The sequence below is a fragment of the Lissotriton helveticus genome, chromosome 2_1, assembly GCF_964261635.1.
Source record: "Lissotriton helveticus chromosome 2_1, aLisHel1.1, whole genome shotgun sequence".
Taxonomy (NCBI): Eukaryota; Metazoa; Chordata; class Amphibia; order Caudata; family Salamandridae; genus Lissotriton; species Lissotriton helveticus.
Genome location: NC_136059.1, coordinates 75,087,616 through 75,099,820, shown reverse-complemented (window position 1 = coordinate 75,099,820; position 12,205 = coordinate 75,087,616). Strand labels below are relative to the sequence as shown.

General features: G+C 47.6%; 1 protein-coding gene across 2 annotated transcripts in view; it reads right to left on the bottom strand.

Moving 5' to 3' along the window:
* Positions 1-12,205, bottom strand: part of SFXN5 (sideroflexin 5) — a 1,158,373-nt gene that overhangs the window by 674,004 nt on the left and 472,164 nt on the right. For both annotated transcript variants that reach the window (XR_013606958.1, XM_078674489.1), the window contains exons 6-7: positions 9,151-9,176; positions 2,395-2,448 (exon numbers count right to left, since the gene is read on the bottom strand). Coding sequence is in view for 1 of the 2 variants with exons in the window: in XM_078674489.1 (XP_078530615.1) it covers positions 2,395-2,448; positions 9,151-9,176 (80 nt within the window). In the remaining variant the exon portion in view is untranslated. The remainder of the gene's footprint in view (positions 1-2,394; positions 2,449-9,150; positions 9,177-12,205) is intronic.

Sequence of the window (12,205 nt, the reverse complement as noted above, 5' to 3'; positions counted from 1 at the left end):
TGACGCTATGGAGGATGTAAAAAGTGTCTTTTCATACTGTACTGTCACGTGTAAGGGCACACACCGTGTTCTGTAGGAAAGAGCACAATTGGAAAACTATTGAAAAACTATTATTGAAAAAATAATTGTGCAAATGTACATTTCAGCCATGCATATCCACAGTGGGATTTGCACGAGGCAGAAAATCCACACATTTGCACATGGCAGAAGACAAGAGCAAGCACAACAATGTACATTTTTATAGACTTTCATGTGCACTCGTTTGAGGTTTTAGGACTGTGACAGATTGGAAAATGTTCGCCAGTCAATCTTAGGTGTAAATCTAAAAAAAAAAACATATTTTTGTTAAGGAGACGTTTGGGAATCGACCCTTATTTCATGGCGGGCTGTGTCCATAAATAATTTACAACACTATGCACTGGGCCAGGGACAGACTAATTTGCATATAGCCAGGTTCTGAGCTGGGATGGGGCAGTGAGATAAATAACGGTGATGGATCAAGCCCTGATCTTTGGACTGGGTAAGAGTGGTCTGCTTAATTCAGACACTCTGTTCATCACCACCCCCTTTTCTGAATCGTTTTTGGCCACTATAGGTGTGGCAGGGTATACTCAGACATGAGTCCCTTTCTCACTGCTCCATCAGGATTCAAGCAAGCCGGGCCGAAGAGGCTGAAATGCCAGAAACCGGTCCCCGGTAGCTTGTCTCCTTTCTGGTGAAGAATTGGCTTGGTAGTTTGGTCTGCCCTGTTCCCATGATGCACTGGGCCAGGGACAGACTAATTTGCATATAGCCAGGTTCTGAGCTGGGATGGGGCAGTGAGATAAATAATGGTGATGGATCAAGCCCTGATCTTTGGACTGGGTAAGAGTGGTCTGCTTAATTCAGACACTCTGTTCATCACCACCCCCTTTTCTGAATCGTTTTTGGCCACTATAGGTGTGGCAGGGTATACTCAGACATGAGTCCCTTTCTCACTGCTCCATCAGGATTCAAGCAAGCCGGGCCGAAGAGGCTGAAATGCCAGAAACCGGTCCCCGGTAGCTTGTCTCCTTTCTGGTGAAGAATTGGCTTGGTAGTTTGGTCTGCCCTGTTCCCATGATGCACTGGGCCAGGGACAGACTAATTTGCATATAGCCAGGTTCTGAGCTGGGATGGGGCAGTGAGATAAATAACGGTGATGGATCAAGCCCTGATCTTTGGACTGGGTAAGAGTGGTCTGCTTAATTCAGACACTCTGTTCATCACCACCCCCTTTTCTGAATCGTTTTTGGCCACTATAGGTGTGGCAGGGTATACTCAGACATGAGTCCCTTTCTCACTGCTCCATCAGGATTCAAGCAAGCCGGGCCGAAGAGGCTGAAATGCCAGAAACCGGTCCCCGGTAGCTTGTCTCCTTTCTGGTGAAGAATTGGCTTGGTAGTTTGGTCTGCCCTGTTCCCATGATGCACTGGGCCAGGGACAGACTAATTTGCATATAGCCAGGTTCTGAGCTGGGATGGGGCAGTGAGATAAATAACGGTGATGGATCAAGCCCTGACCTTTGGACTGGGTAAGAGTGGTCTGCTTAATTCAGACACTCTGTTCATCACCACCCCCTTTTCTGAATCGTGTCCATAAATAAGTCAACTGAACTCCCAACATTTTTCATGAATAAGCATCTTGCCTCAGGATCAAAAGTCAGACCACAACTCCCATCAGAGGTCTAAACATGACTGAGCTGGAAAAAAGACTCTTCTGAATAAACACTGGTCTAGCAGAACTCTTAGTTTTCGTTCATACAGGATACTTAAGACACAGCCAGCATGTTTTATAGAACAGCTGCTTCTTTTGGCACGGATACCCATCTGGTGTCAGAATTCCTATTACCAGCCTTTGAAGAAAAGCATTAAGCAAGAGGGAAGTGGATTTTAGATCTATTTTTGCAAGAGATATAGGATAGATGTGTATATTATACGGTTCAATGGTGATTTTTTTCACCTTGTTCGCCTAATTGTGCCTCGTTATAGAGAAAATATAGGTTACACTTAATAGATTTTATAAGGAGTACTATTGCAAAATTATATTTTATATACTTTGTGTAACTGTATGGAAAATTGTAAATAAAGTATTAAAGAGACCAGCAGCGGATATTGGGAGGCTTTTATACTTCCAACTCAGGTTTGCGTCTCCCGCCATGGCCGACAGAGCTATTTCTCAAGCTCGAATCATACATTGGTTCACAAGGGCGAGGACAAGCAACTTAAACCACTGTAATTAGCAATTAGGAGCCTTCGATGATCGACACACACCTCATCCACTGACTCTTTTGCACAAAGAGGCTTCTGAACCCTGCGGAGACTCAATAATGAAGTGTTTATAGTCTTTGGAGCGTGGTGGCGGGGGGGCACTTACCTGCCAGAAAACAGTCGATGCCAATGTCTGGCCCGGCAGGAGGAGGCCGACGACCTAGAAGAAACAGAGTACGGATTACAAAGACATCAGTTCATCTCTTCTGATACACTGCAGGCTGTGATGTTCTATGTGCCTTTGAGTAACTATCACAAAGTCAAGCAGCACCATGCACACGGCAGATTGTGGTGCTGAGAGGTGTGGCGTACGGTATGAACATACTTCCAAAAGTAAAGATGTGGTTCTAGCACCACTCTATGCCTAGCATGAGAAATATTGGACACTCACTGAACAAACACAGACTAGGAGTCCATTCACTGTGAAGCCGACTAGTCCATACTTTGTAGATACTTCACCAGTCCTCCAGGTCTACGAGGGAGTTTCGCTACATAATGTTTTTGGTCTTTTGTGGTATCTTGGAAGGACTGGCGTTGGGGAGCTTGTTACTGATAATTAACATTTGTACACAATCTGCCATTAGTATGTGAGTCAGCGGGGTATGTATGCCATTTTCAATCAGTATGGCTGCCTAATGACCGCCTTATGTAACAGTTTGGTAAGCAGTTGACTTGAGTAAGTGCTGTTGGAGGTCTTATTCTCTGAACCTAAATAAAAATGGCTGCCTGTCTGCATGTGGGACACACCTTCTGCCATTCTCTGCCCACTGCCTGATGGGAATAATGACGATATCACCAATCGGCAAAGGTCTGTATACATATGTGCTCAAAAGTCCCAGGTGACTCATGCATCCTCTATATGAATGACATCACCATATAAGAAAATGTTACTGCAATCCGGGGAGGCACTATGCCCTTAAGGTCATGACATGCACCCCCAATCTGTTAGTCCCAGCCTTTCAGTGCTACCAGGGAGATCGGTGGAAGGTTAACCCCTTCGCTGAGGGGGTAATTCCCCCACGGTGCGGGGGTGGGGGTGAGGCGCTGCGCCGCGGTGCTCGTGATGAGCCCAGCTCGTCATGAGTCACAGTGGAGCTGTGCTCATGACGAGCTGGGCTCGTCACGAATCCGCCGACTGAATAATTGGCCCGCACAGGCAGGAAATCAATCGTGCGTGGGCGGAGCGCGGCCGTTATGACGAGCCCAGCTCGTCATGAGCACAGCTCCACTGTGACTCCTGACGCGCCGAAGAAGTTAAGAGGACAAAAAGACTGAACGCTAGTCAAGTATGAAAGAACACACTGGAAGAAACAAGGTCCCAAGACAGAGACATGACCCATTGAAAATGTGCGTTGGAAAGCGCAGGGGGTCTGCCCCAATGATAAGGCCAGCCAACTGCTGAAGGGGCCTCTACTACAGTGGGTCCGTTGTCCATGGAGTAGTCGGCCGGTGTGGCCAGGGATTAATCTTGTCCTGTTTCCTCACTTCTACCACCCCATTTAGGAGTGGAGGCGGGAGGAGATATATTTGAGTATTGGCTTGACTGGGTAAATAACAACCCTTGTCTGTAGTTAAATGTATGTATTATGTATGTGTGTGTTATTTCTACAGCGCAACCCACGTCACAGGTCAGTGGGGCACTGTACAGTGTCAAAGGCCAGCCTGAAGGTCAATGAGTAATAGGAGTGGACGTTGGGTCACGGACGGTAATATATTGTGATGTCCTTCAAGAAGGGGATTCTTCAACTCTTTCCTAAGTTGGGGCGTGGTTGGGGGGTCCTGATGTTGTTCCATCCGTGCCGCAGATTGAAAAGGCCTGCTGCTTTGTTTTTACTTTCTTCCGCCTCCTAGTCTGCAGTCTGATGGTGCCCTGGCTGCGGGTGTGCCTAGAAGCACCAGAGATGGTGAGCGCGTCTGCAGTCTGATGGTGCCCTGGCTGCGGGTGTGCCTAGAAGCACCAGAGATGGTGAGCGCGTCTGCAGTCTGATGGTGCCCTGGCTGTGGGTGTGCCTAGAAGCACCAGAGATGGTGAGCGCGTCTGCAGTCTGATGGTGCCCTGGCTGTGGGTGTGCCTAGAAGCACCAGAGATGGTGAGCGCGTCTGCAGTCTGATGGAGCCCTGGCTGCGGACGTGCCTAGAAGCACCAGAGATGGTGAGCGCATCTGCAGTCTGATGGTGCCCTGGCTGCGGGTGTGCCTAGAAGCACCAGAGATGGTGAGCGCGTCTGCAGTCTGATGGTGCCCTGGCTGCGGGAGCGCCTAGAAGCACCAGAGATGGTGAGCGCGTCTGCAAGGTAAGCGCGCCACGCTCATGAGGGTTTGCAAATGAATGGCGGAATGCCTCCGCGAGTTGAGCACTCCCTGCTGCAAACTCCACGTGTGGGGAGCAATAAATGGAGTGCTGTTGAACTGATTATTAGTAACATCTGGTACTAGTTTACATTGCTTATCAATATTACCCAAAACTTTCATATTAGAGCTGTATTTCAAAAAGGTCTTATTATTATTGCTAAGAACAATATTAACACAACAGCAATAAAGTAATAATAATATTAATAATAAAACAACAAATCCATAATAACTGTAATAATAATAACTGTATAATAATAATACAATAATAATCATAGCCAGGCCGCCTGGCACCGGCGTTTGCCACGTGCCATTCACAGCCCTCTCGTTTGATCCCCGGGTCCCTGGCGCGAGGCCTCGGGGGCACAAGGGTGCACGGATCCGCCGAGCCTGTTTATTTCAGCAAAAAACGTTTTCAATTAAATGAGAAGGTGACAGGAGTTCCCAAGGTGGAGGGACAAGCTCGGTCACGGAGGCGCTACCCGCGGGCGCGAGGGTGAGATCCGCGGGCGCGAGTGGGAGATCCGCGGGCGCGAGGGTGAGATCCGCGCGCGCGAATGGGAGATGCTGCAGACGCGGGTGAGATCCTGCAGACTGGGCCGCAGTGGGCACCCGTCGCCAGGAGATAGAGCATTGGCGACGAGCTTTGCATGGGGTGGCATTATGTGCCTGGGTTCGGAGGAGACGAACTACGGCGGAAGAGCAGGTGAAGGTGTCTGGAATGTGGCATCAAAAGGGGCACCGTGAGCTAGTTAGAAAAGGATGCCAAGAATCACCCTGGAATACTAGGGGGGTAAAGGTGTAAAAAGAGGAGGATTGAAAATAGGCGCTATGAATGTACAAGCAAAAAAACAAAAATAAAAATCAGAGGTTGAAATCTGAGCCTACCTATATACTTCAAATCGCACAGGAAAAGTCTCTGGCCACCTGTTTCCTTTAATAAATATAAGCGGGCTGGTGGCGGCTGTACCTTTGGAAAATCAAATGTGGCATAAATTACTATCCATATGTGTGGCCTCTCTTTAACTGTAGTTATGGGGGGTCGACCCCCTCCTCAGACCGAATGATGGAAACTGAACTCCTCAGCTCTGCAGGAAGACAAACAAGAGATTGGCACAGCAACTCGAAGTACCTGCCAGGTTTGGCAAGAGGAAAGGCTACCAAGTCAAGTCAAGGCTGGGCAATGTAGGCAGATCCAACCTTGACGGAGCAGCCATATTCACGGTGAATGAATAACAAACGGGGGTGAGGGGCGGGGGTCTAAGGAGGCTTAAAGCCCACTAACCTAATGATGTGATTATTCATGGTGTATCTATGAATGGGGCGTTGACCCAAACTTCACCAGCGGGTACCATTTATATATGATTCTGATCACACTGTGAATACTGTTACAAAGTTTATTCGGTCTGGCATTTTGGCTATTGCTCAAACCATCTGTAGATTAAACCAGCTTTCAGTGGCTCTCAGCCAGCCCTCTTCGTCCATTGGTCTGTTGTTGTCATTCACATTTTTCTTTCACCCACTCCAGCCAACAGCATGAGGCCATGGGGTCAGCCCCCTTCAGCCATTGGCTACCTTCACCGTGAGTGAAATCCTTCCGCTCTTTCACAGGAAGCTGTCATCACACAAAGTCCCTTTAGTTCCAGGCACTACTGTATTAATCTATGCATTTTGAGACCGAAAACTTTTTGGGTTATATCTATTTTTTTATTGTATTAATGAGGGTGCAGCAGCTCCCCAACAATAACGTTTTACAAAATATGACACAAAAACAAGCATTGACAAAGCAAAATGACTGGCAGCCAGAACTGTTAGTTTTGCCAATGCTACTTGAGGGCAGAAGGAGCCATGTCAGAGCCATCCCCCTACAAACGGAGTGTTTTCAGTTCATAAAGCGCACTTATCCGAGGCTTGTGTGGGGCCAACTACGGCATCTCTCTGTTTTTCACAATACGTGACTAGGGGAGTATCATCGATTTCAATAAAATAAACAATTCTTTGATAAAACACAAACCTTGGCGTCACAGGAACAGGTTCATACACAAAAGATGCTTGTGACAGTTCTATAAACGTACAAACCAATGGCACCCAGATCTGCCCCGCCTCCCCCAGATGCCAACACCAGCCCCGGCTGGCTGAATGGACCTGGAGCCCAGTGGTCATTATCAGTGAGAAGCCATCAGGCAGCCTGGCAGTGGCTTCACGGGGGGAGGGGGGTGTTAAAGGGCTACAGCGGTGGGTGGTGTGCTTAATGAGCACAGAATGACACCAGGACACCCTTTTCATCCAATTACCTGCAGAGGCCTTTGGGGGCGGTGTGACTGCGGGCCACGGCCCTGACATCCGCAAGGCTACCTGGACCTCCACATCACAAGCCGCAAGAGGGGCCACCGATGCACTCTCTCAAGCCACATCGGCCATAAACCCCTCTCTGGCTCTGAGCGTTCCTGGAGCATGTATTTATGTACAACTCATGCTGAATAGAAGTCTTCAAAAATAAATTAATGTTTGTAATCTTCACATATACAAGTAGGCCACATGCATACTTTTACCTGGAAGGATCAGGCTTGGGGGGCAGAAGGTGAGAGCAGCAAATTTGCGCTTATTCAGAAGTTTGGATCTTGAGATGACAACTCATTTTTTGAATTTGGTGATATGTCCGTATATTTGTAGATTTACGAATATTAAGTTTTGAAAACTTCTGTTTGGAACTGGTGAGCCCTGATGAAGTCTGTTGATGAAACACGTGTCGGCTAAACCGAAACAACTGAAAGGCTAGATCAGGGTTCTCCAAAGTTGGCCCTGGAGGGCGGGATCCATGCCAGATTTTTGAGATAATTTAATTTACCTAAATGTGGACGTGCTAAAAATCTGGCATGGTTCCGACCCTCCAGGACCAACTTTGGAGAACTCTGGGCTAGAACATGAGTCCTGAACAGAGAAGAACTGGATTAAGAATCACACTCTGGAGAATATGACTCGTTATTTCGAAATCCATTACTTTGCAGCTTTTTACTGCAATGTTTTTACTTAGCAAATACCGTTACTACGCAAGTTTTTAGTTCGCATACTCGCTTGTAAAGTAATGGTACGCAGTGTAACAGCCGCATACTAATGGCTGTTTACCCACTCTGAAGCATGCTTGAAACACGGATCCATGGGTCATAATGGGCCCTTCAGGGCGTTCATTGTACTTGATACCTCTGTGGGTGCTGCTCAAAGTTAGGTAGCCCCCCCGGAGCACCAGTAAATTGAATACATCATTTGGGAGGGCATGCTCTGGGGAGCGCGCCCCTATACCCTCACGGCTACCTGGTTTTCGGATATTTATTTATGATTTATGGATGCGTTTTAAACTGCCTGCTGTGCTCTTGGATGTGTGCTGGGGGCCCTCCGGAGTAAAAACTGCCTGTGATCGGAAGCACTTGTTTTACCTGCACCGGTTCGACTCAATTTCTACGCAATGCAAATAGCACCTTATTTCCTAATTTAACAGTATGCAATTGATCGACCTTGCAGGCTGAAACACTGAGTCGGCCACGCCGTGAGTCTCACATACGAGCTGCAAGTCACACAGGTCACCAGCCGGGATGCGCCAAAGGAGTCTGCGCCCTTGGCTCAGAGCTGGATGTCTCGGTTCTGTGGGGGGTGAAGTAAGCCTGGCAGGTAGGCGCACATTGTTATGTTCGAGGTTTGGCGAGCGATTGGTTCTCCAACCGGAGTGTCCCGGCGCTAGGATTCTCCCAAGAGATGCCACATGACCCTGCCCCGGACTGAGGTAAAATCAATGTAAAGCAGGCCCTTGCCCTACAGATTATAGTGTACGGACATTTCCATCTGTACCATCTCTTAACGGCACTCTACGGAAGTGGGGCAGCTGTCGGGAGATGTTAGCCCTTATTTATTGGAGCGTGGCGGGAGTAAACCAAACAAACCTGCAGCTTTACCGTCCACAAAGGGGGTGACTTCACCCCACAGACCCATCCTAGAACATACCACTAAGGCACACGGAGCGCGAGCAGGAAAAGTATACAGAAAAAGCAAGAAATGCAGCAGAAGAACGAACAGTAGGCACGCTGTAGCGCCCACAGTAGGCAAAGGCGAAGCACGGGAGAGCCGGGTGCAAGTTTCGATGAGCGGGAGCCGAGGAAGGATAACGGGGAGAGGTGATGGATGCTGAGCGAGGACCAGGACAGCGCCCGCGGAGCTGTTCCCCATCTCACCGCTGGGTGGCAGAGCACCACTGGGATGAAGGGGGCAGCGAGAAGCAACGCAGAGGAGCGCGTCCGGCGACCGCCGCGAGGAACTGGCCCCAGATGAGCAGGCTTCTCAAATGTATCTTTAAACTAGAATATTTTGGATAGAAAAAGTGTTTCATTCCCTTGTTTCTGTCCACCCTCTTTCACATTCTTGTACGGACTGGGTCCATGACGATGACGGTATGAAAATGAATGTTTAAACATTATACATTTCATCGGTTAAATAGGCTTTGTAAATGCACTGCGCATACTTACTATTGGGGTCCCAAAGGGAACATAACCTGCAAAAAACAAACAAAAAAAACTGTGAAATCGACAGATTGTTACTAACACTTCTCTTAACCCAAATGGCACGTGCACCTGGGATACATGGATTGTCCATCTTTAGTAATGGGCTGGGGAGAAACTTCCGGTCTAAGACCCGGAGACGGGAAGTGGCGTGGAGCCCCCAGCAGCTCTAATGTTCTAATCTGTTAGACATACACTGTCTCTTAGTGCTAGTTACCGCCTGCATGGAGGTTCACTGCTTACATGGCAGTACCACAGGTGTAGCACACTGTGATGCGGCTCTGTCAATCATCGGTGCCCCCCCCTCACCGTGAGATGCACCGCCCTGAACCACCCCCAGCAGCCCGCTCTGCCACCTAAATAGGCGTGTGCTGAAGTTGAACACATCCCAAAATATACTTACACGCATGCAATAAACCCCACCAAAATCATTACATGCGCCTGTAATACTAGATCGCTAGTTTTCAATTTTCATACTTGTACCTGCCCGCGTGATTGACAAAGGCGTTCAAAAAAAAACTAAACGAGCATTGGGAAACGTAAAGATCTAGCCTTGGCGAGCTGGTAAATGGTGTTCTTTTTCTAGTATTTATCACATGCATAGGCAAAAGAAATATTTAAAAAAGGAAACTATGCTGCTACCTAAATGTGACCAGCAGAAGCTTGCAATACACATTTAGAATTTAAAAACATTCATTGTAAGACTGTTTTACTGGTGTTTGTCTTTTAAATAACGAGCCTTTCTTTCAGTTATTGCATGCAGTTTATTGTTATTTGTAAAGCACAGAGAAATAAATCACCACCGAGCCAAACCAGAGGCATCTACAATGTAACTTCATAAATGCAACTTTAAAATGGAGAGGGAAAATAAATCACCATTTAACTAGACACCCAACTAAAGGCAAAATAAATAGCAGGTATTTAAAAGTATTATAAAAAATAACATGAAACAAGCGCACTTCAACCAGGATTGAAAGGAACGGTTTTTCAGGGTTGGCTCCTCCGCTAAGGCAGAGGAGCAGCGCACCACTGCTTTGAAGCATAAAATGATAATAATAGAATGTTATTTACATTTTATTTTCTGTATTGCAGTGGCACTGCAGCAAGCCAGGTAAGTTTACGGCCCCCTGACGTCAAGGGAGGAGGAGTGGGAGCTGCACCTGAAGTGCGCATGACGGTTTGGCCGGCCGTCTCAGGCCGTACAAACCATGTTCTGCACAGGCTGCACAGTACAGCCAGGGTGGAGAACATGCACAGCCTCCCAGTACATCTCAGAGAGCCGAACCAAGGCGCTCTGACCAATCACAACGCTGCTCTAAGGCAGCATCATGATTGGCTAGGGGATTCTAGGAGGCTGTGTGCTTCCTGCTGGAGGACAGGCGGAGGATGAGGTTCTGTAATTCTCGAGTCTGACTCCATTTTGTTCTGTGCCACCATTTTGTGTTGCCCTCACGTAGGCCTGTAAAGGTAGCCTGGCCCACACAGGGCCTGGCCTTCTTAGTTCATGTATACATTAACTAAGTTTCTTTTTGACTCTGAAATCAACTGTAAGAAACTGACCTCTTCACCTGAAACTGACCTCGCAAAGCCAATTTCCCTGATCGATCTTTGTCTGAGATTGCCAATCAATATTCAGGACATCGTTAACTTTTTAGTTTCCTTGCACATGCCTTATCTTGTTCAGCATCTGTTACTGTTTCTTTTTTTATGTTTCTTCATTACATGGGTTATGCTTTCAATTATAGGTTTGTCCGGCTTGTCGAGATTGGATTTGGGACATTCCTAATAATTAACTTTTGGGTTGGGATACTGTAAAATGAGTTTTTGCTATGTGATAATTTTTTTGAAAATGTATCTTATTGGCTAGAATTTTGTGCAGTGGGTGTACATTTATAATGTGAATATTGGGTATAAAAGGAGACGTCTCGCCTTAGTAAAATGAGCAGTCTCCTGAGAATTTACACCGTGATGTATTTCTAGGATCACTGTTACTAGCTGCAGCCAATAAACTTGGTCTCTGACGCCATCCAGAAGTATTCCGTGTCTTTGAATACCAAGACAGGTGAACTCGAAGATCTTAGGTGTGCCCCTGACGCCGCTGGGTTAAACCCCGGTTCTTCAACTGGCGCCCAACGTGGGGCGACTTCAGCGGTACTGGTCCAAGCCCGAAGATTGTGAGGAGCCCCCTGAGGAAATTCTGGAGGACGGCCGCCACTTCATTGACCCCTGCATCTCGACGTGGACCGAAGGTTTTTTCTGCGAGGCTTCCCCTTTCCGACAGCTGCGAAGGACTGCTGCCCTGACTGTCGCCCTGTCTTGGACCCTCTTGTGATGATTTGTAAGGCGAGACGTTAGACGGTCTTCTGGTGGCGTGACAGACATTTTGGTTAAGTATAAGTGGGTTGCTCCCACGACTTTGTTTTGTTTCTTGGTTTTGATTCAGCCATTGCAATAGTCAAAGCCGAGGGGTTCGTATATTTACGAGTGTATCATTTTTGATAACCCCTTGAAGTTTGAAGCAAGACTAGTGAGCTAAAGATGCCTGGTTTTGGCAAAATTAGGAAATGGTTGTGTTGTAGTTGTAATAAGGATTCCCGATTGGAGGACTCATGTCCGATACCTCCGGTTGGAACTCCAACTTATAATAATAATAATAATAATAAAACCATTTATAAAGCGCCTGGTTCGCAAAAACAGTGTGTCCCCGCGCTGAATACTGCAAAATAGCTCAAAGGAAAGGACAGGGGTGGATCAAAAAGGAGCAGAAAAGGAACAGGGGTTAGGCCCTGTGGAGAAGTGTGGCTCAGGGGTTAGAGGCAGCAGACCCGGAAGCTGAGATCGCTCCTGGACCAGGGTTCAATTCCCTGCCTCGGCGGGTCTTGGGCTAAAAATTCCACGGACTCGATAATTCTCCCCCCGGTGCCTCCTCGACTCTCAGGTTCACACTCTGCGACTCTGGGCAATAGCTTGCTTAATCTCCACAACGGCCCCTCGCGGCGGGATGCCTGACTTTCACCTTGTG